The 27,954-nt window shown below is 40.7% G+C and overlaps 3 protein-coding genes across 5 annotated transcripts in view; all 3 read right to left on the minus strand.

The window, feature by feature from the left end:
• Positions 1-27,954, minus strand: part of LOC106651556 (Kv channel-interacting protein 1-like) — a 167,835-nt gene that overhangs the window by 20,368 nt on the left and 119,513 nt on the right. For all 3 annotated transcript variants that reach the window (XM_023459041.1, XM_014370100.2, XM_023459040.1), the window contains 2 exons: positions 26,660-26,733; positions 6,977-7,195 (listed from right to left, as the gene is read on the minus strand). In XM_023459041.1, the coding sequence (XP_023314809.1) occupies positions 6,977-7,195; positions 26,660-26,733 (293 nt within the window). The remainder of the gene's footprint in view (positions 1-6,976; positions 7,196-26,659; positions 26,734-27,954) is intronic.
• Positions 1,378-3,297, minus strand: LOC106651545 (zinc finger protein 39-like). Its single transcript, XM_014370081.2, has 3 exons — positions 3,136-3,297; positions 2,948-3,062; positions 1,378-2,882 (listed from the first exon to the last, which is right to left on the minus strand). The coding sequence occupies exons 1-3, from the start codon at positions 3,162-3,164 to the stop codon at positions 1,947-1,949; spliced, it is 1,080 nt and encodes a 359-aa protein (XP_014225567.1). The 5' UTR covers positions 3,165-3,297; the 3' UTR covers positions 1,378-1,946.
• LOC111693671 (neurotrophin receptor-interacting factor homolog) lies at positions 7,514-10,823 on the minus strand. The gene is made up of 2 exons (XM_023459039.1): positions 9,436-10,823; positions 7,514-9,336 (listed from the first exon to the last, which is right to left on the minus strand). The coding sequence occupies exons 1-2, from the start codon at positions 10,637-10,639 to the stop codon at positions 7,982-7,984; spliced, it is 2,559 nt and encodes an 852-aa protein (XP_023314807.1). The 5' UTR covers positions 10,640-10,823; the 3' UTR covers positions 7,514-7,981.

A 27,954-nucleotide genomic window follows, 5' to 3' on the forward strand; every position in this document is an offset into this window, starting at 1 on the left:
AACTGCTTGATGTACCGTTTGGTAATGGCTCAATTATCCTCCGGTGCTGGACCAAATCATCTAGAGCAACCGGGTCGTTCGACAGATTACGGGAGACATGAAAGCAACGTAGACTCAAATCCGCCTGCACAACCGAGTAGTTCGACAGCGCACCACGAGACTTCTCCCAGTGATTTTCAATGCAATTTGTGCCCAAAGTCGCATGGAAGCGAACCAGGATTGAAGTATCACTACAATGCTGATCATCGTTTAACAGAACTTAAAAAAGGTGGTCACTTGTCGAAACATAGTGAGGATGTTCCCGCAGAACAAAGAAATGTTCCAACAAAGTTGAGATTGGGTGAACATTATGCAAGAGATCACAGTCAAGGAATATACAAGCGCAATAAATTAAGTAGAACAGGATTCGAGTGCAACCGATGCGGACAAACGTTCACGCGTCGTTCCAATTTGAAGTTTCATCAGAAAACGTTAAATCCATGCAAAGAATGCACAGCAACGTTCTGTTCCAAGTATGGCTTGGCTGCACATTTTAATGCAACCCACATGCCAGACCCGTTCCTTTGCCCAATGTGCGGGAAAGGCTTCTTGTCGATGTACCAATGGCAAACACACGAATGTAGCGAGGATTACAAGTCGGGAAAATATTACGAGTGCACCGGATGCAACAGAGTGTTTCATAAATATTCAATTTTGCGGCAACATGATTGCAGTCATTGTCGGCGGTATGGTAAAAAAAAATATTAGTTTGACAAATGACAAACGAAACCTGCGGAACCGAACGCGAGTCGACGATTCGTTGAGAAACAGATAACGAAGACAAAAGGAACAAGGTGTAATGTTTATACAAAGCTAAGAGACTCGACGTGACAGTTCGTGAAGGGCCCGTACACACTTCGACGTGCTAATATTCTATTTATTAATTTTTGATTTGTATCCAACGATGTTGACTGACTCGAGATAGAAATGTATCTCAGTATTATATTATATTCAATCAATCTGTAAACTTAGATGATACATCTTGACTACAACTCGAAAGCGAGTGGCTCATCTTAAAGTGTATTATACTTCATTTATTTTTAAAAAAAAGTCAGCAGCAGAAAGAAAACAGCTACAAGATTGTTAGTTTATGATTTTTCGTCAATAAAATAAACATAAAATTTTTTAAAAATTTGATTATTTTAATTTTTTATTCATTTCGATTGTAACACTCAATGAAACGAGTTTGCAAAGCTGATGACCGTAACAGTATGACGAAGTTATCATTGTTTCTCTACCAAGCTCAAGTTTTTATATTTATGCTTTTTTTGCATTCGTTTCTTTATTCTTATAAATCAATCATAATGTCTACAAGTCGATATCTTTTAACCCGTTTCATATTAATCCATTGACGTTATTATATTTTCAGCGATTATGGAAATAAATTGTGGAGATTGGTGATGTAAATTTTCGTTTTTAGGCGAAAAATTGGACTGGTATACCAATATGAAGCATGCATTTAATGGGACAAGCTTCAACTAATAAATCTGAAGTTGAAATATTCGTTTAAGAGCGATAATTACAATAATAAATTAAAGACAAAACCTTACTAATATTTGAATTCGTGTATAAAGGCGAGGAGAAGATTTTTCATTACGATAAAATGAAATGACACTTAAAAATACTTTATTATTTTACAAAAAACGAAAAATATTCGTGTAAAAAGTTGTCTAAAATTACATAATGTACACGTTTGATTGCAGAAGTTTTCATAGCTTCAAAATGTCTCCACATTAATCATGCAATCCTATGGTTTGTTTTTATCGTGTACTGCACTTACGTGTTGAGGTTGCCTTTTTGTGAAAATGATTTGTGACAAATTTCACATTCGAAAGTTTGTTACGATCATGTGCTGCACTTATGTGTTGATTGATTTACTTTCTGGTTGAAAATGATTTGTAACAAATCTAACATTTAAAACGTTTTCTCTTATCGTGTACTGTATTTATGTGTTTAGTGAGGTTGGCTTTTTGTCCAAATGATTTGTGACAAATCTCACATTCAAAGAGTTTGCTACGATTATGTACCGTCAGCTGGTGCCTTTTAAGATTATGCTGGTATCCAAATGATTTGTGACAAATCTCACAATCCAAGGGTTTGCTCTGTTTATGTACTGTACTTATGTGTGTATTGAAGTTACCCTTTTCTCCAAATGATTTGTGACAAATCTCACACTCGAAGGGTTTGCTCTGATTATGTACTGTACTTATGTGCCTATTTATGTAACTTTTTTGTCCAAATGATTTGTGACAAATATCACACTCGAAGGGTTTGCTCTGATTATGTACCACACTTACGTGCCGCTTGAGGTGACTTTTTCGTCCAAACGATTTGTGACAAATATCACATTGGAATAATGCGCTAAGAGTTTGTACTGCATATATCTGATTTTTTCGATGATGCTTACGGCTAAATGATTTGTGAAAAATCTCGCATGTAATGCTCTTGTATGCTACATTGATTTGTCTTTTTGGAATTACTTTGCCTTTATAAGTTTTTATGCACTTTTTATTTTCATTAGGTAATTTAGTTTCAGCATTTTTTACGAATATTTTCATTTCCTTTGATCTATCAACTTTCAATCGGGGCTTTTCTTGAAATGGCCGCCTATTTTCGTAATCGAATTCTTTCTTTATTAAAACTGTAAGTCTTTTTTCATTCCAGTAATTTTTCTGAATTTGGTTTTCTGTTTTTATAATAGGTAGGTAACTCTGATGTTCAGTTTTGGAAATGATTGTCGATAGAGGCTTTGGTTCTAGTTTTACGTCTTTGCACTCACAATCTATGAATATTTCTTCATCCAATTTTTCCTCTAGTGACATATCCTCATTCATGTGATTTGCCTGAAGTAATAATTGTGCAATAGCATTTGATATTGAAAAATCAGAATATAATTCAAATCACTTACTGGTGATACATTAAATGGGAATGCTTCAAAGTATTTGACTTCGCCAGAAACCTCTGAATCAAAAACATGATCGTCGTCAGTCACTGACCAAGTATCTTTCGGCTCTTCCTTCACTCTAAGGAATGATAAAAATTGATAAAGCTATTGCTTTAAAAGAAACTCATGGCGTGTGTAAAAATTAGATTTACCTAACCGTCTCCTCCTTGTTGCTCATCATTCGCTCGGTGCGACTGCGAATTTTGCATGAAATACACCGAAAAAATATTCGAGGTTAAATGTCTCGAGTAGCCAACACTGTATACAAATTTGTAAACACTTGCTCACCATACAGGGATTCAACTCTTCGTTAGCGACTAAACGCACTGCTCGTATTTAAGTGAGATGATCGCGTGATTATGATAGCTCCTTTGCGATAAATTCCCCCTCCAACATCGACTGGCCGTACGCAGTTAGACATTGCGAAATTTGTATTGATTCGAGCGTGTTGTCATTCATCCAGGCGCGCGATTTGTTTTCGCATACTTACGATTTAAATATAAAACATTCATTCAAAAAAATCTCTTAACCAGTAAACGCTCTGCTTATCTTAGCTTATTTTTGTTAATTTACAATAAAGTTTTGACAATTTTGCCAAACAGGTCGAGTTACGACCTTCGAATGCACACTCGTCATCTATACCGCAGTACAAAAAGGAATACGCATGCACACGGCGCTTAATTAAAGCAGTACGAGTCGCACGCGTCTGTACTCAAAAATAGAAATTTTTCTCATTAGCTACATTGGGGCTCGATACTTCGCAAGTACGTATCGCATCGTTAAAAAGCCCAAAAAAGAAATTCATCGGTGTCGTCGCATGCGTCACACGCACACGGCTACACAAATGTCCCAATTTGTCTCGCCGTTTAAATTTACATTGCAGCAGCTCGAGTCGCGCACACACACGCACACTACAGTGCTCGCTTCAGCGTGTACACGCAATAACGAAACTAAATTAATTTTCCGAATGAAGAGTTCGACTGCACATACACGCACGCGGTGTACTGCACGTAAATGAACTTCTTCGTGCGAGTTTACAGCGAGTACGCGCGCGGCTTTACATCGGAGCTCCGCTGCAGCTCCTCGCTCTGGCTCTCTGTTATACGAGGTACAGTATACATACACGCCTTGGTGCCTCGCTCGCCCCCCGCAGGCGTCTTCGTAAGACAAACAAAAGAGTGTAAGCTCGCGTAGGTGCGCGCCTTGCAGCGGAGAAGAGCTACTCCGGGAGTTACTGCTTGCTCTGTCTCTGTCTTTCTCTCTTTCCTGCATACATGGATGTTCGTGTGTTACTAGTGTTATTGGTGTGTATGTGTGTGTGGGTGGAGCTATAAAAAGACTTTTCCTGCACGCACACACTCGTTTCGTGAAAATGTTTCTCAGCTCGAGTTTCTTCTGCTTTCCGTATAATTACGAGGAAAAACGTGGGAGTTTATCCCGTTTCGACGTTTCGCGGCGCAATCGACATAAAGATAAAAGAAAAATACAGTATAGGAATTGAAGTTAAATCGGTCGAATCGATGATTCCGATTGAAACTCGCGCGCGCGCGCGCCCCATTTCGGTAAGAGGCAAGAAACAACTTCGTTCCTTTCTTTTTTTTTGTTCGCACTTTCGCGCGCGCGCGCCGCGACACGGGGGGTGCGAGAGCCGACTCGCGGAAGAGAAGACGCTCGCACTTCTCTGCCACAGGTCCATTAGCACACTAACTCGTTTTCATCCTATTTTAAGGCGTTAAAGGTTTCACCGAGGAAGAAAAAAAGGAGGAAGAAGAGGGACGAGAAAGAGAATGAGAGAGTTTCTTACTTGGATAAAGTAGTTAAGAGTTACTTTTAAAAATCTCTTTCTTTCGCGCCACCGCCTCTCCCTCGCTTTCTTTCTCTCTCCTTCGCTCGCACCCTTATGTGTACAAGGTTAAAAGCTGTATAAATTTTTTTTTCTTCGTTTCTCCTTTTCCGCTCGATACGAGCTTAAATTATTTACAATGTTTCTCTCTGTCTGTCTCTCTATTCTTTCTCTTATAAAACCCCGTCGTTTTTCCTCTTCATTTTCTGCGACGTCTAAATACGGGTTTTAATTGCTATAGGATTGAAGAAAAAAGAAAAGAAACTATAAAGGGAGAAAGAGTAACGGCCGGTAGCAAGTGCGGAAGAGGATATTTTTACACATCGAAATGACAAGCGAAAAGTTAGTTCATTTGGGTCTTTTGCCAGAACGGATTTAATTGAAATTCTTTCTTTCGCTACCTTACTTTCCTCTCTTTTTCTCTTCCCTCTTTCACTCTCTCTCTCCTTTTATTTTATAACATCCGAAAGAAAACGCATGGAATGATAAAATTTTATTTAATTACGAGGACTGCTCGCCATGTAGCTTGTCAGGGCTCTTTTTCAGGGTCTCGTTCTTTTTCTTCTTTTATTTTTTTTTCATCTTCAACGCGCGTCCAAGCGCAATATAAAGCATTACAAAGAAAATGAATCGAGAGCTAAACGGAGATAGAAAAAAACCTAGAGAGAATAGAAACGTTTTTCACCGAGCGTTCAAAAAACTATTAGTTTCTCCGCAGATTTGCGAAGACGTTTTCGTCGATCAATTTGCGTTCGTAGTTAATTAAAAAAAAAATTGTTTTTTTCTCTGCCCGATCCGTTTACTACTTTTATACATATCGATTGATACGTTACGCTCAATCGCATCTAATTTATTACAACTCTGGCTACTACAAGTAAAGATCTGGTTATATATGGAGCGAGGTATATTGACCTGTCGGGTCCAGAAATAGAGAGAGAGAGAGAGAGAGAGAGAGAGAGAGAGAGAGAGAGAGAAAGCGAGACACGAGAATAATCGAGCATATCAATTTCCTTTGAATATTCATTCAGAATCGAGCAGCCGCACATCAAGCTTCCAACATCTTGTACGGACACGCGCGAGACCGGAAAAATTTTTTTTTTTTACTTTTTTCACTCTCTCGACTCTACTCATGAATTTTCGAGTGAATGGAAAATTGTGTGCGGTCGTCGTCCTCTCTCGGTATACGAATCCCAAATTAACCCCGCGAAATTTTCGTACATTACGAGCTGCTCGTCGGTATTTAAAAAGGGGGGCAAAAGAAGCTTTTTTTAAAAAAAAATAAGAGAGAAACGAAGAATAAATGAAACGCGATCTCGGCGCATATACATGACGCGAAAGACTTTTCCTCAGAGAGGCGCGCAGAGCTGCAGTAGCGAACGCGCGGGGTGAGCGAGTAAATTCCTCCGAATTTCAGTTATGCACAAACGAAACGCTCTATACTCTTCTCTCGTGTGCCCGAAAAAATGTATAAAGTAGTGCAGTAGCGTATACGTGGCACGTAAAAAGATTTGAAAAGTGGCAGCGTATAAGTTGCCTAATACTTGTCTGTTCGCGTATACGTGTGTGTGTGTTTGGGTGTTTGCCACTGGGGCGTACACGTCAATCTTCCAACTTTGTGCGAGAATATGTCTTCGATGGTCTCGTCACTATGCGAGCTTGACGTTCACGTGTATATTATATATAACATATAAAGCTCGCCGAAAAACATACTTTGCTGGAAAAAAGCAAAAAAGAGAGAGAGAAAAAAAAGAAGAGTATCAGGAGGAGGAGTAAAAGTATATTGCAACTACACGGGCGCGCGTCGCTGTACTAATTAGTTAAGTTAGCTCCTTTTCCCGCAGACGTGTATACACACACATATATACCGGTGCTCGTGTGTATCTTGCTAGTTACACGAAGCGTAATGTTTTTGCACTCCTTCTTCGCTCGTTTGTTCGCTTATATGCTGTACGAGTATAAATTTATATACGTCAAGAAGATACGAGTGTATTTACGGTTTTGTGTGTACCCATGGTACACAGAAATTCGAGCTTTTACCGCGTACGTTTATACATATTTTCGTTGCAAAACACATATAGGTACACAAATATGAGGTTGAAAAAAAAATAAATAAATAAAATAAAAGAAATGTTTATTCGCAATCGACAAACCTGAAACATTCGATCGACCCTCTGCCTGACGCCCTCGTGATTCTGGTTGAGATTCGGATCGGCGAACTTGCCCATGAGCTCGTAGACGGCGGTGACGATGTCGGTCATCTCCTCGCGCGTTATGCAGCCGTCGCCGTTGATGTCGTACAGCGAGAAGGTCCAGCGCAGCTTCTCCTCGAGCGAGCCCCTCGACAGGATCGACAGGCCCGTCACGAAGTCCTGCGGAGCAAGGGAGACGAGGAGCGTTAAAAATATACGTCAACGAGATGCTTAGGTTGATTATAAAAGTTTAAGCTTGAATGGTGTGTGAGTTGCGTTTTTCGATGCTGCCGCTGCTGTTTTATTGATAAAATCGGGATCTAATGATCGAATTTGAAAAATTTTCAACAAGTCGATATAATTACAGTAGACGATGACATTTTACTGTACTACATCATGTTATTCCGTTTATATTCAACGATAAAATTGGTCGTCTAAAAAAAATTAGCCCGATTTTGGAGAAATAATACAATTAAAATTAGAAGCATACAGATTTATTGTTGCGATAATACATACATAATTTATACGATAACCTACTGATTGATATTATATGTAACAATTTTTTTTATTTCATTTTGACAGACGACATATACATTCATGCTTTTCAGACACATCAGACAGGTCCAGCACTTAATGAACGATGATTTTCATCAAGTTGCTTTACAAATGCAAGATGCCCCCCTCCCCTCCCCCTTAACTATGCTTATCACACGTATTTAAGTGTTTGCGTCATTTGTGAACTGACTTTCGATACATTCTGAACCCTGATTTTTTTATTGTTTGTGACATCGATGCTATATTTTTTTATCTTTTGTGAAACTCTTTCATGTGAGATGATAAGTCCATGCTGCCAAAATTTTTCATCACAATTGTCGCATTTGAACGATCGCGAGTGGAATTTTTTACAATGATACGCCAAGCTCTCCTTGAAATAGAACGTTTTCATGCAATTGTCGCGATTCGGTCTTATTGCCGTGCGTGAGTCAGCTGATGAAGCCTCCAAGAGCCAATCTCCGTGAAGACGTTTCCGCACACGCTGCATTCGTGTACGTGACATCTACTGCGATGTTGTTTCATTCGACGATCTGTCGTGAACTTTTTTCCGCATACGTCACACACGTGGTCTTGTTCTCTGTGAACTGCTTCACGATGTTTGGCTAATTTAAAGCTTGTCCGGAACGCTGCTTTGCATTCATTGCACTCGTGGTTTTTTGGTGCATGAACTAGTATAAAATGGCGCTTCAATCGATATTCTGTCGAGAAAGTTTGCCAGCAATTTTCTACTTCGCATATGAAAAATTTTTCTTTTGAATGAACTTCTTTAAGATGAAGATTTAAAGCAGAACTTTTTTTACATTTCTTCCAACACAATGCACAAGTATACTTTATTGAATTATGAACATAATAGACGTGATCCCTCAATCCTTTTTTATCATTAAACCTACTTTCGCACATATTGCATGGAAAACCTTTGGGAACCATACGACTCGTTTGTGCGGGCGGATTTTTGTCCATGTTGTTTTTTCTTTTCCTGTGATCTGTTTTCGCGTGTTTCCTCAAAGATCTTTCATTGATGAATAACAACTGGTGTTCGTCACAACTAAAAAGCCTCAGATAATGAGCCAGATGAGATGTTTGGATGTGCCAGATCAGACAGCATTTTTTACCGTATCTATTACTGCAATCGTTGCAAACGTAATTGCCGTCCATTTCCTCTTGTGGTTCTTCACTAGTCGGTTCAGTGCTTAAACCACCACTGCACGATGGCTGATTGAAGTCGACGATATTGTCTTGTGGATAAGTATCGTTTTCATTTTGTGGTTCTTCACTAGTTGGTTCAGTGCTTAAACCTCCACAGTACGATGGCTGATAGCAGTCCATGATAATGTTTTGTATGTAAAGATCATTTTCATCTTGTGAATCTTCACTATTCGATTCGGTGCTTGAAACGTCGTCAATCGATGTCCGATAAAAGTTCGTAATATCGTCTTGCGGATAAATTTCGTTTTTATTTTGTGGTTCTTCACTAGTCGGTTCAGTGCTTAATCCTCCACTGCATGATGGTTGATGACAGTCTATGATATTTTCTTGTGAATAAGTGTCATTTTCATTTTGTGGTTCTTCATAAATCGGTTCAGTACTTGAAACATCGTCATTCGATGGTTGAAGGCAGTCCATGATATTTTCTTGTGGATAAGTGACGTTTTCATTTTCATTTTGTGGTTCTTCACTTGTTGGTTCAGTGCTTAAACCTTCACTGTACGATGGCTGATAGCAGTCCATGATAAGGTTTTGTATGAAAAAAATTTTTTCATTTTGTGGTTCTTCAAAATTTGATCCAGTAATTAATCTTACGCTATGTGGCGTCTGATGGAAGTTCGTAATATTGTCTTGCGGATATGTTTCGATTTCATTTTGTGGTTCTTCAAAATTTGATCCAGTAATTAATCTTACGCTATGTGGCGTCTGATGGAAGTTCGTAATATTGTCTTGCGAATATGTTTCGATTTCATTTTGTGGTTCTTCACTATTCGATTCAGGGCTTAAACCTCCACTGCACGATGGTTGATTGCAGTCGAAGATATTTTCTTGTGAATAAGTGTCATTTTCATTTTGTGGTTCTTCATAATTCGGTTCAGTGCTTGAAACATCGTCATTCGATGGCTGATCGCAGTCCATGATATTTACATGTGGGTAAGTGACGATTTCATTTTCTGGTTCTTCACTATTCGTTACAGTGCTCGAAACATCGTCATTGGGTGGCTGATGGCAGTCCATGATATTTTCTTGTTGATAAGTGTCGTTTTGATTTTGCGGTTCTTCACTAGTCGGTTCAGTGCTCAACCCTCTACTGTATGATGGCTGATAGCAGTCCATTATAATGTTTTGTAGGTAAATAACATTTTGATATTGTGGTTCATCAAAATTCGATCCAGTAATGAAACTTACGCCATGTGGTATCTGATGGAAGTTCGTAATATTGTCTTGCGGATATGCTTCATGTTCATTTTGTGGTTCTTCACTATTCGGTTCAGTGCTTGAAACATCGTCATTCGATGGCTGATGGAAGTCCATATTTTTTTGCGGATAAGTGACGTTTTCATTTTGTGGTTCTTCTCTATTCGGTCCAGGACTTAAACCTCCAATGCACGATGGTTGATAACACTCTATGATATTTTCTTGTGAATAAGTGTCATTTTCATTTTGTGGCTCTTCATAATTCTGTTCAGTGCTTGAAACATCGTCATTCGATGGCTGATCGCAGTCCATGATATTTTCTTGTGGATAAGTGTCGTTTTCATTTTGTGGTTCTTCACTAGTTGGTTCAGTGCTTGACACATCGTCATTCGATGGCTGATGGCTGTCCATGATAATGTTTTGTATGTAACTAACATTTTCATTTTGTCCTTCTTCAAAATTCGATTCAGTACCTAAACTTACACCATGTGGTGTCGGATTTTCAATGTTATTGACCTGGGAAGGAATCCAAACGGGCAGTATGTTTGTTTCCATTGCCAACCTGTACCCCGCGCAGTCGTTGTGCATATGATGCTCGATAGCATCAGATGGAAACATTTCTAAGCAGTACATACAAAATGAATAAGTTTGCTGGTAGTGATCCATTAAAGCGTCGTGAGAATAAAATAAAAGCACACAAAAATGACACTGTTAAACTTATTTCTCAAAAAAAAAACTACAAAATTTTGTAGCATTTACACTTTATAACACTTTATAACACTATGCCGTCTTACAATTTGTATGATTCACAATAGCAACCAATAATTTGTCAGACTTTATCGGGTGAGCCGTGGAATACGAATGTTGACATGAAAAGAAAATTTGTAAATAAATAAATAAAGTCAATGAGTGGTCAATTTCAAAATCGTATCAAATTCTTGTGTCGGTGCGAGATAATATCTTCTACTTGTAATCTACTTTCAAATATAGAAATAATTCACATTTTGGAATTCGTGTAATTAATTATAAATATTCATTCAATGTCTGAAAAAGTTTTACAAAAAATTTAAATCCAATCAAAATAATATACTCAATTTTAAAGTATTAAATTTCAGTAACAGCTAAAAAATCCAAATCAAAAGAAAGGACAAAGTTTCGACTTCAAGTGCGGTTTTCAGCCTGTTGCTTATTAATTTTTAAAAAGAGTTTGGATTTCAAATTATGATAATCCAAAGTCTCGGAAAAAGCAATTTTTCATTGCGTCGCGTACGAGCAAAACCTCGTAAATTGTGTGATTTGTGGCACTCGGCGGAGTCGAGGGCAATATTTATTCAAGCCCATTGATAAACTCGCACGCACAACACGTGAAATGTATAATTTTCGAGAAGGAATAATTAATCTTTAACTGGGCATCGGTGATGTTTGAATTTACGGCTTTTCATTTTGTTGCGGCGGTCCTCGGGTGGCACTCGGCCTGCGTGCAAAAGCATATAATTAGTTATCGATGCGAAAATGATATCCAATCCGAGGCAAGACCGCGATATCGTGAATTATATCCGGTTAATGTGAAAATTTATATTTATTTTTAACCTCCATTATGTATGCGTTGATTTTAATTTGACACACGCGTAAAATGCGGCGCGAATTTTCGATTAATACGATGCTCATGTTGTCGCACGAGTGTTAAGCTTAAACGCAATAAAGTTTTTATATCCTGTAACTGAATATCAGCCGGAGTATAGCGCAAAAATTGAAGACGCTACATTACCGTCGATGGCGAATAAATATATATCTTTTTTTCATCTCGATTCAGAGACGAGGGGCGCTTTAAGCTTCGTGAATTTGTCTAAGAGTTCGTTGATCGCTCTTCGGATTGTAATACTTCGTTTTGCCTTCTACTATAGATGTGAAGGCTTTAATATAAAACGAGGCAAATTCAATAGTTTCAGGAGAATACAGGACGTGGAAAGAAAAACGATGATAAAAAAAAAATGAAAAGTAGGAACAGCTTGACGTTAAATTTCCGTTTCAACGCAATAGACAAGTCAAAGTGATGTATATTGATTTCCAATAAATAAAATTTGTTTAAAATGGTCGGGCCGCGTATAGCTCTAAAGCACGAATTTTAATGTATTCCGGCTTCGATTTATTGATACACATCCATACGCGTCCGACACTCTTGTGAAACCGTCAAAATTTTATACATTATTGCATACATATACACGTGCACTCGCAACGAGACGAATTACGAGTCAACGCGAGAGAAGGAGGGAGAGCTGCCCATGTAATAGTGCCCATCGGAACATATGAAACACACCTTTATGAAAATAACCGACCTTTTGGCGCGAAACAGATTTTTTCGACGCGCGTCATTCTGCCCGAAATATTTCGTGCGTACATACGCTGCAGCGACTAAAATGCAAACACGTGCGAAGCGAGAGAGACCGAGTGACAAATAACATGACTATACACGCTGGTATCGCGCGCGCGAGCGTTACAATTTTTACGACGTTCGGACATTACGCGCAATGGTGCGTAAAAAATTATGACGATTCGCCCGAAGAGCATTTCGCGAGAAACAAAATTGCGTACACCGCGTTTAATATCGGGGGCGCAAAAGACGCGTAAAACTTTACACCGGCAAAAAGCAGCAAAGAGCTGGGGTATTTGACGATCGGGCGCTAATTAACTAAACCGAGCGAAGGAAATGATGCGACATTGAAAGAGCGATATTGCCATCCGAAGCGGGGGTGAGAGAGCTAGCGCGTCAATTTTCATCACAGTCGACTTGATGAGAAAAAGCTCTCCTACCTAGCGAGCGAGCGCTATTTGATGTGTACTGTACGTCCCGAAATTGGCAACGAGTCACTGCTAGCTGCGTGTCGTCGTCGTCGTCGTTTTTTTCGAAATATATTCGCTCGATACACGCACGGCGATTCAATTTGAGGAAACCGAGAGCCGAGGACCATTAGAGAGATATTTTGCAGTTTTTTGGTCCAACTAAATCATTTGGTGTGCGCTATAAATTTCTCCGTACGTCCATTTCAGGCCAAGGATATCGAGGCAAGGGTCAGTGATCCGGGGCTTTCCTCGGAGCTTTGTAATCTGTAAAAACGATATCGCGACGCGCCGAGAAATCTGCGACGTTCTAATACGCATAATAAAACATTCACGGAGCGCCGAGCAAGCGAGGGGGGAGAGGGGCGCGAGATTACCTGCCGTTTTCTTTTGCCGATAATAAAATATTGAAATTCGTAGAATTGAAAATTTACTCGAATTGCTTACGCGAGCTTTTTTTCGGTGAGTTTTCGATCGCAGACGCGCGATCTTCGTTATGGACGTAATTTCTCATCTGATGCATCGATTGCGCGCTTTTTTCCTTCATAAAAATCATAAAATTTCGCGTATTCCCGAAAAATTCCCAAAGGACCATGTCCCGGCCGATTTCGCGAATGTATATCTCTCGGATCAGATCCGACAGCAGCTGCTGCGTTGTATCGGCGATACTATGCCTTTTAGAGCCCCGCGGCTGACTTTGATGCACATTTTACGCATTACACGCGATAACTATACGTAAATTTCAGATAGACAGTGAGAGATAGAGAGAGAGCGAGAACAATTCGGGCTTTATTGTTATGTAGCTCACAACGGTAAATAATGCAAATTTGTAATAGTGAATATGGGAATCGATGATCGAATGTTTTTGTAAAGAAAAAGCAATAGTATATTACTGCCCTAGGCCGCGAAAAACAGAAAAGTCCCAGGGCACGTGTAATTAGTGGCCGAGGCGAAGCCGAGGCCGATAAACACGTGCTCTGGGGCTTTCTTTTTTCGCGGCTTAGGCCTGTATACTATTTTTCATACCCCGTGGCCCGAAAATAGCTCTTCCCGTTTTGCGCAGCGGCCGGGAAGTAGTCACTTTCGGGCCGCTGGTATGAAAAAAATTATGTATCTAGTAAAATGTAATATAAAATAATTTTTCTTTTCGATGCATTTATCCTGGTAACGTACATACCGGTAGCAAAAATAGCTTAATCGTTCCTTGGTTTTGTTCACTGGCCGCTAGGCAAATGAAATGTAAGTCCTCATTTTACAAAGAATAAAAGGGAAGTGATCAACACAACTCCGGGAATAATCAAGACAACTTGTAATTAATTATTTATAATAACAAGCGTAGAAATTTAATTTAATAATTGTACATAATTACAAGACGATTATATTGAGGCAATTAAAATTTTTTTTTATTAAATAAAATATTTGTATCTACAAAATTTCACGTGATTATTATGAAATCACACATCGCTCATATATTGAGATTTATTTCAAATGAGGCAAGTACAACTTTTAATCGTACTTTTTTGCTTTCGACCAGCTCACATTTATAAGCCGGGCACATCTTTACGAAAGATCATAAAAGCAAGATATATCCGGAAGTTGATAATGACTAACGGGTCGTTGTCCGTTACCAGGAACTATCCGGTCCCGTGAGAGGCTTTTCAAATTTTTTTCGTCTTTTTTCGTGGTAGTGTGTAAACTCACACACACACACACACATAACAGGTACAACTAGATGAGAGACTTGAGATTTGGTAAGATGCCCCGGAGGTGTATGCGTGGGTGTGTGCAGTATATAAGCGGGCGCACCAAAAAAAAAAGAAGAACCCGCAAGAAGTAATGGCTCGCGCGCGGTCGTCTCTCTTTCTCTTTCTGTCGGTCGTAATACTGACCTCTTAACCCTCCTACGAGGCACTATGTCGCGCGCATGTAGAGCATCTCTCTCTCTCCCCCTCTCAGACTCGCCTCTTTTCTTCTTCGTACATCCCCGCGCGCACACGCTCGAACCTTTGAATATGCATACTTTTAAATCTTCGTTTAAGCGCATATCTTGGGGTCGTTTCCTCGTTTTATATATAAAAAGCTCGCGCGCGTTCAAAGTTTCGCGTCGTATCGTTGCATACACGGAGATACAGTTTCGGCGCGAAGAAGAAAGAGAAATGAATGAAAAAAATCGAGAGTAAAAAATATTCACGATTAATTAAAAAATGTTTTTACCAATTGGATGTCAATTTTTTTATTTCGCTCTCTCTCTCTTTTTCTCTCTCTCTTACTCTGCTGAATTTTTCATCCATATAGTTTCACCTTATTGCAAATGAATAAACTTCGATTGGTCAACGATACTCTTATTTCATTGAAAAATTCTACGGCGTCGTCGGACGCGTCTCGAAAATGATCTTCTTCAGCTTGTCAGGCATGTAGTGCGGCCTGGAGCTGCCTGCGTTCACCTCGAAATCCATGAGCGCGCAGATCAGGACGCTGTCGATCGCCGCTTTCAGCGGAACGAACATCCAGCACACCGTCACGAGTATTACGAAGCAGGCGAACAGCTGACCGGGCATGCTCTGAGCTCTGTCCAACGACAGGACCAGCAGCGCGCCCTTGTACAGTAGACACGTGCAGCCCCCGACCGCCAGCTCGCAGCAGATCAGCGCTCGGAGGATCCTCTATCGAAAGAATTATCGCGTACGATCGTTATTTCGAGATGTGTATCGTGGCCACGACGAGCGCGGGAAAAAATCATGTCACCGACGTCGTAAGCTCTATCGATTCGCATGAAGTTTCTCAGCCAGAGATTGTCGGCGGTTAGGGCGGCGTCCGAGTAGCCCTGCGCGTGCAGCATCACCCAGGGATAATGGCAATCATGGACCTGTATCTGCCCCGTCACGGCCCAGAAAGTCATCGCCGCGACGCCAAGGCAGTATCTGCGTGCGCGCGGTCCATTTCAATTTCGAGTTATCGTATATACATAATAATCGCGCTCGCGATAACGAGCAATTACACACGTGAAAGTGATGTCGACAACGCGCGATGTAGTGTCGGCGGCCACGAGCTCGCGCCTGTTCCTCGTCCAGTACCAGACGCAGCAGTCGCCGGCGACGATGAGGCGCAGCAGCGAGGCCAGGAAGCTACCGAACCAGAGGCAGCACACGACCTCGATCAGCGAGTTGACGATGAGGAAGGCCAGGTGCAGCTCACGATTGGAGTGCAGCGCGCACTGGACGGCCAGGCTGAAGCCGACCACGGCCAGCACGAACACGTAGAGCAGCAGCGAGTTCAGGAAGATCGCGGGAACGAACATCAGAGCTCTGAAGCGAATTAAATCGTTATCGTGTAAATGTGCCGGATCGTAAAAGGAGAGGTTTACTAAGAAAGATGCTTGCTCTGCCGATTCTTGTATTATGTCGGCGGTATCCTGCATGGACTTGACGTCGGACGACATAAGCCACACTATCAGGAGAATCAGTAGGACGACAATAATTACGATCAAAGAGGAGTTGGAGATCAGAAACAACACTCCCCTCTGTCTCCTGTCCCTGTCGCTCAGAAGCATGCCCCAACAACAGAGGGCCAAACCCAGCGTCAGCAGGAGCAACGTAGCCGCCCGGAAAATCGCGGACTTGGCCGAGTTTCTCATCGACGCGATGAACACGAACGATAGAACGGCAGCGAACGGCACTAGCACGATCAATATCCATCTGAAATTTTTAGACGAGAATACTCATGATTAACCTCCTTCGTTCCGTGAAATTTTGTTGCAAGGATTCGTCGCTGCATTACGTTGTTTCTCCGAATGTTTTTACAATTTTGGAAAAATTCCAATCGGAATCGCTGTCTTTCACGGAGGCGAAGTACGTGCGCAGGTCACCGCTCGTGAAAGCTGCACCGACAAAATTTCACCATAGATCGGTCGTTGTGTCATTGCGTTTACTGCGCGCTACGCATAGGTTTGTGCAATAAAATCGAAGTTCATCTTTACCGTAAGCCGCTATACCGACCCAGTAGACGAAAAAAATGACGAGGCCAATCAGAGCCGGCGCGTCGGTCATCGACCGACTCACGTTCAGAGGACCCGTCCACGTTGGATCGTAGGTTAGTTTCGGACCTGAAATTGGAGGTCGAACGATCATTGACGTATTACGACTTTTGTCAGTTTTTTTTTTTTTTTTGTTTACCCCGATCGCCCCAAAACTTACCGGGATCTCTTTCGCGTCTATTGCGACGATTGCGTTCTAACTCGTGTTGTAAATGAAGTTGAACTAACTGGGCATTTAAATGATGCACATGACCATACATTTCAATGATTAACCTGTGTCAATTACTAATTTTAACGTGACTCGTCGCGTGCCGATTTAAAAAACAAATGAACATTGCATAAATATATTTGTCAAATTGACTACTTTAAATGAGACTTTACAGTATTTCCACCTATAAATTTGGTTAAGTTTCTTCAAATTTAACTTTGAAGACATCATTGTTATCTACGTCCTCGTTTTGTAACGGCAATGATTCAAAAATTAAAAATATTTATTTTTTTTCCACTAATCAAAAAAGCGATAAGATTTTTTTGTGCCACCCCAACCTAAAGTGACATTTTGCACCTGCGGAGCGAGTGAAAAAAGAAAGCCTCAGAGCACGTGGAACAGCCGGGGAATATAACCGAGTATGTCAGTATTTATCGGCATTCTCTCAGCATTTATTCATTTAGTTTACATTATTTTTACACTAAAATCTTGTTTGTACAAATCACTATAATATGAAACCCTCTGTAAAACATGGCCAACTCTGTTAGCCGTCGAAAAAGTTCAATCTCAATAGTACGAATTTTGAAGTGTAAAAATTATAACTGCCTATCACAAACCTCCACAACAAATCTAAGCAATATTTATAAATTGTATGAAAATTGTAATTGTTTGAGAATATTTATTTATAATTACATGGCAATCTCGTGTACTTTTTTTATCCTCTTAAAGCAAAGAGATGTCACAATGCATCGACCGGGGAATGAAAGAAAAAAACTGAGTATTAAAATCAATATAAGCAGTTTCTCAAATAGAGCTGTAGTATGTCAAACTTCTTAATGATTTTTGATATGTAAAATGGAAATAAAATTAAAACACATTATTATTTAAAATTTATTTTTTATTTTTAAAATTTATTTTGATTATATAACATAAGTCGTCGAACAAATACAATTCAAAGAGCTGTTGGAGCGTAAAAAAATGTACCAAAGTTTAAGCTAATTTCGTTTAAAATGACCTCGCTCCGGGCCAGCAAATATAACATAGATCTTTGTTATTGAATTTTTCATTGACAATCTTGTCATTGATCTTCGAACCCTTCTTCCATCGTCGGAAAAATCCTCTCGATAGTTTGTCGCACAGATGCTGGGCGCAATACTCTCTGAGCTTTTCACAGGATATCATTGTGAATCCATGCGAGCACAGGAATTTGTACAAGTCCCTGTACCTGACTAATTTATCCATTTCTTTGGATGGCGATCGAAAAACTTGGTAGAGCGACACGCTCGGAGTTACCATTGTCTCGCGTGTCAGCACAAAAAACGCGATGTTTCTAGAGTGCTGTTTTATCTTCTGCCGACATTCAGCCATATCCGTTGCCTTGGTCAACAGCAAGTGTTTGGCGAGGAAGTTCATGACCATCAGGCCTTCGGTTCGGCTCAATTGGTATCCGTGTTTTTCGAGATGTTCCACGCTCACCAGAACGCGAAGAGTCATCAACAATCTATCCATTTGCCCGTCGAGTTCGAGCGTCTCGCAGCACGCCTCGAACTCGCTCTCGTCGGGAAAAACGAAGCCGGATATGTCGGCGCCGTTATCCAAGAGCGTTTTGACGAGATCCGGGCGGCATTTCGCCAGGGCGCTCTGAAGAGGCGTCAGTCCGAATCTGTCCGGTATATTAGGGTCGGCCCATTTTTTCAGCAACAGATCGACCACCGTGTCGGTTTCCGCGTGTTGAAAACTCGTGCAACACACTGCCGAGTGCAACGCCGACCTATCCCACTTGTCCAGGGCGTCGACTTGCACCGGCCGCTGTTTCTCCTCGCTGATCGCAAAGAACATCTTCGCGAAGTCAAGACTGTCGTGGGGTAACGTGCAAATGGTATGCAAGGGGGTCGATCCGGTCTCGTTGACCGAGTTCGGATCGGCGTCTCTTCTCAGCAGCCACTGGGCTATCGTCTTTTGGCGATTGCGCAGAGCCAAGTGAAGCGGTGTGTTCCCCTCATTGTCTCGGGCATCTACCTGCACCGTCAGCTGGAGATCGTCGATTAAGTCGAGAAACAGCTCCGCGAAACTTTCGTCTCTCTCGCAAATGAGGTGCAGACAAGTCGAACCCTCGGCGTTGGCTAAATCAAGATCGGCGCCTTTTTTCAGCAGCCATTCGGTCGTCTCCCGGCGTTCGTTGCTCACAGCCAAGTGCAACGGTGTATTGCCTTCCTTGTCTTTGGCATCAATCTGCACAGTCTGCTGAAGCTCATCGTTGATCCTGAAGAACATCTCCATCGTGCCATTATCGTTGGATCTATTGCTCATAAAGTGCAGAGGAGTAAAACCCTCGGCATTGGCTGCATTTGGGTCGGCGCCGTGTCTCAGCAACCATTCGGCCACTTCCTTCATGTCGTGACTCATAGCCACGAGCAATGGCGTATCATCCGATTTGTCGCGAGCGTCGATCCGCACTGTCCGCTGGACGTCGTTAACCATCTTGAAGAACGATTTCACCAGAGCATCGCCGTGGCCATCGATCCAGCAAATAACGTGCAGAGGCGTTCGGCCCTTTGCATTCTCCAAATCCGGATCGGCGCCGTGTCTCAGCAGCAATTCGACCATGTCCTCCATTGCACCAGCCAGAACCAAATGTAGCGGTGTATCGCGCGTGCCCGGTGCGACGAAATTGGGACTCTGACCGCATTCGAGAAATTTCTCGAGGATGTCTTTGCGGCCGTACTTGCAGGCGACATGGAAGTGCGTGAGATACTCGTCCGAGTAGTTCACGTCGTATCTATCGTAAATTTCAAATAACTTATCGATGACGAAGCTCCACTTACGTAGTCGAGCCGCGTGAATGACTGGTGTGGTGCGGTTCGACGATAACTTGCCGTCTTCGTCGACCTCGGGCTCGTCCTTGTAGCCGCTGCGAACTACAAAGTTGATAAATACTTCTGCTAGCCTATCGTAATCTCCAGGCATATTTAAGGAGTCCACAAGAAGACGTTCGATTTCTTCCCTCTCGAAAATGTCAAGGAGATCGGGAGTTTGATACTTCCAAAATCTGATGAGAGGTAGAATATCTCGTAGAAACTCAAATCGTTCCTCTTCGACTGGCCAATTTACCTGCTCGATTCTACTCTTCAAGCATTCTAATTTTTGCTCGGCGGTCGACGACATTGTTCTGCACACTCACTTTAAAACACACGATCACTTTATGAATAATGAATTATTTTTTAAAACGTTCAATCACTCGATGCAGTCGACGAGATTTTTCTGCGTTGTTCACACCGCGGCGTCGTAACGTGTACTAGATCGCACGACACGACGATCTATGTAGAGTTTATAAAGAGCACGTGGTTGAAATTGACTAAAAGACTTTCTCAAAAGTTCTGGGACGTTCTTTCGATGCTTACAGTGCGACGGGGTAACGTCTACTGACGATTAGAAAGTATAATTGGAAGTAACTCTGCGTCGCGGCTGCAACCTTCTTTTGATGCTTACACTGAGGCGATATAACGTGTACTGAAGATTAGAAAGTCCGATGTAACTTGGCTATGCAAGCCATATGTTTTAGAAAGTTATGCAGCTGCGTGAGCATATGCGCTTCCGTCGGAGTCGCTGCTACTGCGCGGCGGTGCGTCAGTTTCACAAAGTGAATTATTTTTGAAATTAGACTGATTTCATTCGTCGATAAAGAAGAAATTTTTTAGAATTACATAAAAAGTGCATCAAAGTGCATTCCGACGCACAAACTTAAAAAAACCTTCGATCTTTCCAATTCATGTGCATTTCAATACGTTAACAATTTTAGATTTGATTTCTACTCTTTCCTATCGTTTTAAAAATTTTACCATTAGTGTTTTGAAGGGTTTAAAGGGTTCTGGCTATAAAGAATTTTTTGTGATCTCACTGATTAATGTTAAAAAAAAAAAAAAACAATTTTCGATGACACACGCGAACCTATTTAAATATAGTTCGTACCGATTTGTTTAAATAAAATCTCCGTTCCAACTTATAGAGTTTTACAACGTTTTAGAATATGGAGGAAAATGAAGAATGCTGCTGCTAAAAATTTTTACTTTTTTGCAACTATAGAAATTAAATTCTCAAATCAGAGGCCGCGCTTTTCATCACTTCTTATAGATTTGATGTTTAATAACCAGTTTATTATAATAGTATACTTGAATGAAAGTATAATTACTGTACATTTTTTAATGATTTTCAAACTATTTTCGAAAATCCTTCACGTAACGATAGCAAGTCCACCGCACGACTCGAGTTTGTATACCTAATACTTGTATTTATACTCGTGTACGCGTCCTCGTCCCCTTTAGTCTCGAGGCAGCATTCGATCGCAACCCGATTTGCAATTAAACCAAACTCTCAAAATCCATCCAAATAGCTAGATACGCATTGATCGCTGTGTGTGCGTGTGATAGGTATGTAATGGGCGCGCGAGCTCAAGCGATCGCATCGCAGCGCGTACGTATAAACGTATTTTATTATTATATATATATATATACAAGGACGGTACGATCTGTGCTTTACGTCTACGTTGGGGATCCACTCGAGCTTCCGTAGTGCCACGTCGGTCTCTGTGTATAGGTCAATGTTTGCGCCCTCGGCGAGCTGCCCGAGCGATGTGTGCGTAACACACATAGAGAGATGCACGAAACGCACGCTTGTATGTGTGTGCGCACAAGCACAACGTGAATAGAGGACCGACTGTTTGCCTTTATGTCCGAACATCGAGAGAGAGAGAGGGAGAGACAGGGCGTGAGAAGGCTAAATCGCAGTTCACACACACCCACGCGCGTACACGTACTCTACTGCTGCAGCGAAGCTGCACATAGCTTCGTGCGGATATAGCTCGAGATCTTATCGTCGCTCGCTCGATATAGCCCCCTACCCGCTCGCTGCAGCTCCACTCGAAATGCGTTATATTTGCAGCCACCCGACTGCTGCTGCTGCACTTAAATATTATACGCACAGCCGGACCGAGCTGCTTATTATTGACGTTTTCGTCCGATGATAAATTTTATACGGTGAGTTCGTACGCGAAGCCCGAAAAAAAGAAGCTCTTAGAAATTGACGTGCGTAGCTCGCGTCTTTATATTTCGAGCTTGTTCAGGCGGATATAAATTATAATACGACAGTACATTCTCACGCGTTTTTTTATAAGTGAACCTTCTTACAATTAGTTGGGTAAAACAAAAACATTTCTCAGATACATAAAAACAGTTCAACCATATCGAATTTTCTATCAGTGTACGTATTATTAATTTTCCCTGCTATTAAGGTCACACGCGCGCGCGTCGGAATTTCCACGTGGCTCGAGTCTCGCGCGCTATATCTACGTGCCCCACAAGTTTGTGTATGTGTGTATATGCTTGGCTAAAGCTTTCAAAGCTACTTTTCTTGTCTGCGTATTTCCACGTCTTTTATATTTCTCAAAATTTAACATTCCTCATGCCGCTGCTACAAGTGAGTTTGTGTGACGTCGTTCTCTCTCATACTCAGCTCTCCTATATATGGCTCCTGGAGCAAGTCGAATCAGTACTTCGTCCCAAAGTCTAAGGGTTACACGAGAGAGAGAAGAGGAGACGCTGTACACGAGGCTCGTACAAGTCGATCTGCGGAATTTACATGTCGGCAACTCTTGCAAGTAGTACGTACGCATGTTATCGCGTTCGGTGTGCGCCTGCATATATAATGGTGTGGCTTTATATAGATGTGTGCGTATAGTCCGTGTGCGTGTTTAGGTGTGCTCGCATACACATTCGTAAAAGGATCGAGCGTGCGTATATATCTGTAGAGCAAACCTGCAACGTTATCGTGTCGGTCGGTCCAATTGCACATGCACGCGTCGCCCTGTCCTATATATGTGTGTATACGCGAGCACATCGTGTTTACAAATTGTACCTCGTACGGATTCCCATTTCAAATAATACAAATCTCATTTCCGTCCTCGTCGAGACGGGGATTCGTCGCGTGATTCAATTTTTTTATGGTACGCGCCACTTTGAAAATAAGCGTCACCTTGAGAGAAAATTCAACGAAATGTTCCACAAAAATTTTCAGTTTGTTGTTTACGAGGAGTTGAAATTTTTTTTGGGATTCGGTGCATTCGAAAATGTCTCCCCTTACATTAGTTTATTCTAGTATAGGCTTTGGAAAGTCTAAATAAAATAAAGCGCATGAAATGTTTATTCTTGATCTAAAAACTATTTGGGTCAGAGCTGGACCTTGAAAAAAATAAATGCTATTGTTTAGCAATATTGATAAATTATAACATTATGAAACGTTTAATTTTATATGTCTATGACAACGAATGCGTCGAAAAACTGTTACCCCAATGCGAGCATACAAGGTCCTATTAAATTACAATATCAAAACATCATTCTCTAAAAAAATTTAACCATTAAAACAAGTGGAAATATGTACTTTGCGTATAGAATTTTTTACGGTCTTCAATCCGTTTATATTGAATGCTTATATTGAAACAAGCAGTTACTCTTACAAACCGATGAATTTTATGTAAAATATAAAAGATTCAATACTAAAATTAATTATATAGCACTAATATTCAAATGCAAGTAAATATACTGCATATTTATTTAACCAATATGTGAAGTTTGAAGTAAATACTTAAAAGTACTGCAGCTATTCTATGAAAATTAATTACAAGAGTGGCAGGAGTGTTGAAAGTTCCACAGGCGCGCCCCAGTTCATAAAGTAGCGCTAGGTGGCGTATATCTGAATTTTAGGTAACCGAAAGGGAAATAGAAAATTCCAGCATTAAGTAAGAACAATTTTCCAACTAAGATAGTGAAGTTTTTTAATGCGCATCGACAAAAGTAGGGCTTCAGGGGCCTTTTCTTTTTTAGAAATATTTTGGCACTTTTGCTCTTTCAATATTTTTGAATTTTATTTTTTTTATCACGAGAAATCACGTGAATTATAATAGCGATTGCCATAGCCATTGCACGCTGTCAGAGCAGGGCTATGTTAAAACTTTCTTTAGCATATGTCGGGCGCATAACCGCTGCTTATAATGTGCTTTTTACGAGAAAAGTTTGCCTCTCGAAAGCTGGCCGTGTATACGGGTAAATATTCCGAGCTTATTTCTTTTTTATATCAGCTCCACGTCCCACGCTGGCCCTTATAGTCGCGCACAGATTTTCACGTATACACTACTTAATGACGTATCGGACGTCTTATTTCTCGAGTTATGATAATCAGCTGGTGCCTTTGCAAACGCGACAAATGCATATATTTCTTTCCAACGACGCAAATCGAGCTCATTGAATGTCTTTGAAGATAAGCACGATATATACAAAAGTAATAATTACGCCGTGGCTTTTCTCAAAGTAAACACACACACGAAAAAGCCAAATGAAAAATATTCTATTCATACATTCAGTTACAATATTATACACTCGGGGTCTGTAACATTTTCTTTTTCTTTTCTCCTCTTTTTTTTTGCCGGATAATTTTTACTTTTACGTCACCGCGATTTTCCGACGTTGTCGTCGTCGCCGCGCGTTTGTGTGCAGCTTTTCTCTATTCCATGACCCATAATTTTCTTTGAAGTTGTTTATACAGTTTTATACACATACGACACATGGTCGTACGAGTTTCTATTTTTTTCTTTCTTTTTTAAAATTTTTTTTTCGTATATTTTGTCTTTTTCACTTATGCGCCAAAAGACGAAGGATGTTGCGCGCACGCGTCTCTCTTTCTCTGTGCACTTTTTTATTTGATACATTTATCTCGGCGAATAAGACGACGTCTTTGGCTTCGCGTTTTACGCTCGCCTTACTCTCAAGTTTTGTTCTTTTGATTTTTAAGCAGCTAGTTTTTCCTTCGTCTTCTTCTACTTCTTCTTTTTTTTAAACGCGAAATTAGTAGCCCAAATTAAGATGTAAGATCACTCCGAGCGAAGGTGTATAGCTGAGATACTTATTTTAACATTTTTTTTTCGCAAATGGATGAAGAATTATGTCACGCTAAAGAGGATACACGGTTTTTTTGTTCATTAGCGCGCCGCTGTAAAGCCAACAATAAATATAATCTATCTTAATTGTATTTTAATAATTAATCCACGCAACTATATTTTACGAGGAATTAAAAGTAAAAACCTGGAGCTCGTGCGCGTACATTCATCGCGCTCGAAATAACACACATCATCTCGCGCAGACAGTACAGGAGTATAATAATTCGAGCCGCGCGCCGACTGATGAACTATCGACAGGTATCACGATGTAATCACACGCGAATGGATTATTAATATCCGCGCGCGTAATACCATTCGGCGGGTGCATGCCCCGAAGCGTTACACGCTGTACTGCTGCTCGCGTTGCAGCGGCTCACGATATATACATCGTATGGGTATGATCGAATTGGAAGTATACCAACGCGCCGCGGCGAGAAGATGATATCGCGAGAGGATTAAAAGAGGATTACATTGCCAATGCGTTTCCTCGAAAACACAAGCAGACGTGTAATTCGTATATACGTTGTACGTGTTTAGAGGGCCGAAATCAACGCGTTTACAGTTTCGTATTGTACACGTATATGTTTGCGTTTTATTTGCATCTAATGCAACAAAATGCGATGCAGTCGAAATCCTGTAGTAGGCGATACGGTATAGGCCGCGCGAATATTCATATAATCCGTAATATCTCGGTGCACATATAGGTATACACACTTTGTTTGAACGAGGTCATGAGCAGATAATATAATAAATACCCGAAGCTGCGATGGAAAATTTAATATCCTCTGCCACTCGACTATACACATAAACAAACACGCGGTGCAGATTCGTTCTAGCAGCGCTTTTTTATTTTTATTCCCTCGTGCTAGCCGGGGTTAGCTATAAGCAACAAAAAAAAATTTTAATATTTTTTCGTGTAATTTTTTTAATTAAGGCGAGTTGTTATTGTTTTATTTTTCTTTTCTTTCGAGCCTCGATGGACGATAAAACAATTATTAATTAATGAAATCCGAGGCCTCGAATAGATTATGAAAAGATTTCTTTCATCTTGCAGGCAACAGTGGATACGATGAATTTCGCTCTTCAATTTTTCCTCGCACTGTCAAAGGAAGCGTAAAAATCGTTATATACAGCGTATAACACACACACAATGGGAATATAGGAAAGAGAGAGATAAGATGTCGCACGACGGCAGAGGCGTTGCAAGTTATAATAATACACACCCACGGCATTGCTTTCACTGTATGAGATGTCTCGCCCCATTATGTCAGATTCGCGAGCACGAGTCTGTGCAATAGCAGCAGCAGCAGCAGCAGCAGCAGCAGCTCGAGGTGTATTTGCCACACAATATATAATAATGCCACACAGTATCTGTCTGTGTGTATGTAGAGGGATGCGGAGGTTATACATACAAAGACCAACAGGCAGCAAACAGCGCGCGTTATATACACAAGTTGGAATTATTACACACAAGTTTGTTGTACACGCCAAGTGTATATGCCACTATATGTATGCGCGGGTGTGTATAATATGAAAGGCTATATGACGACTGCTGCGAGTTGCGTCGCTTCCACTACACATAATAATAATAATAATGATACAGAGGAAGAGATGACTACTTACCTCAAAGCTAAGAATGCCGCTGTTGTCGTGATCCAGAGTGTTGAAGACATAATGTGCGTATTGGCTCGTGTTGGCTGAAAGACATAAGCGAGAAGATGCGATTTTATTATTAATAAATTTTTTGCTCTCGATTTCAAAGAAAAACTATAAAATAGAATAAAAAATTAAACATTATAGTGACGAGCTGAAGTATACGTACTCTCGAACGAATATTTTTCTAAAAAAATTAATTTCCTAACTTTCGGTCAGGTCGGAGAAAAATGTAATTAAGCGCGATCGCGATAAAACTGCACTCTTATTTTCCTTCGCTATATGCACACACAGCTGGGGCGCATGGCCGCGAAATTTTTTAATCTCGTCGTGGCTTTAAAAAGACTAGCAGCTCGAACGAACTATATCGTCTTGAAAGATAAAGCAGTACGAGTAGTAGATATATTAAATAATATCATTTACAAGACCATATTCGTCAAGCAACAAAAAAAATTAAGAAACTGTCCGGAAACGAGTACGAGCGTTAATCACTTCCGGCTGAAAAGGACCATGTGTCGCCGACTTGGCTATTCGTAAGCATGAGTATCCTGTAAATCACGAACAACTTTTTTACTCGAGAAATTACCTAACTATTAACTCTCCCTCGCACATTGCCTGCGAGTGTTCTCGTAGACACTGCGTATGTACATTATTAAGTACGCTCGGGTGTATATAAAAGCTCTCGAGACTCGAAATAGAGATGAAAAAAAAAAAGGGAGAGAACGTCCCGAAGGGGGCTAAAAATGATTATATCAACTAGTGCAGGGTGCGCGCGTCAAAAAAAAAGAAGACAAAGAGCTAATTAGGATTTTTTAATTGGAACATCGCGGCGTGGACCTAGCCGCCACTAGATTTATTTTATTGCCGGCTGCTTATTTTTTATCTGTGCTGCGGTGTTTGATATATAGCGCGCGGATGCCATAAGGTGTACCATACAAGAGCGGCTAGATTTTTATGTTCTCGCGTGATAGAAAAAAAATATTTTGCGAACATTTTTTTCCGATCGAAAAAAGGAATCTATGGTGCATAGAAAAGCAAAATAAAATAAACGGAGGAAAAAAGAAAAATCAAGTTTGGAAGTACATGGAAAATAGTTTTGATTTTTCCAACCAAAGAATGCAATATTTCGACCGGCGTTGAAAATATTTGCATTCGCCGGTGAACGCGCTATATAGACGTGCATTCGGGTGCATGAGAGTAAAACGAATAGATCGATGTTATACGTCTGTACCCCCGTGTACACTGAAAAGTACTCTGAAATTTTA

Source organism: Trichogramma pretiosum, unplaced genomic scaffold (assembly GCF_000599845.2).
Source record: "Trichogramma pretiosum strain Unisexual culture from Peru unplaced genomic scaffold, Tpre_2.0 scaffold53, whole genome shotgun sequence".
Classification (NCBI taxonomy): domain Eukaryota; kingdom Metazoa; phylum Arthropoda; class Insecta; order Hymenoptera; family Trichogrammatidae; genus Trichogramma; species Trichogramma pretiosum.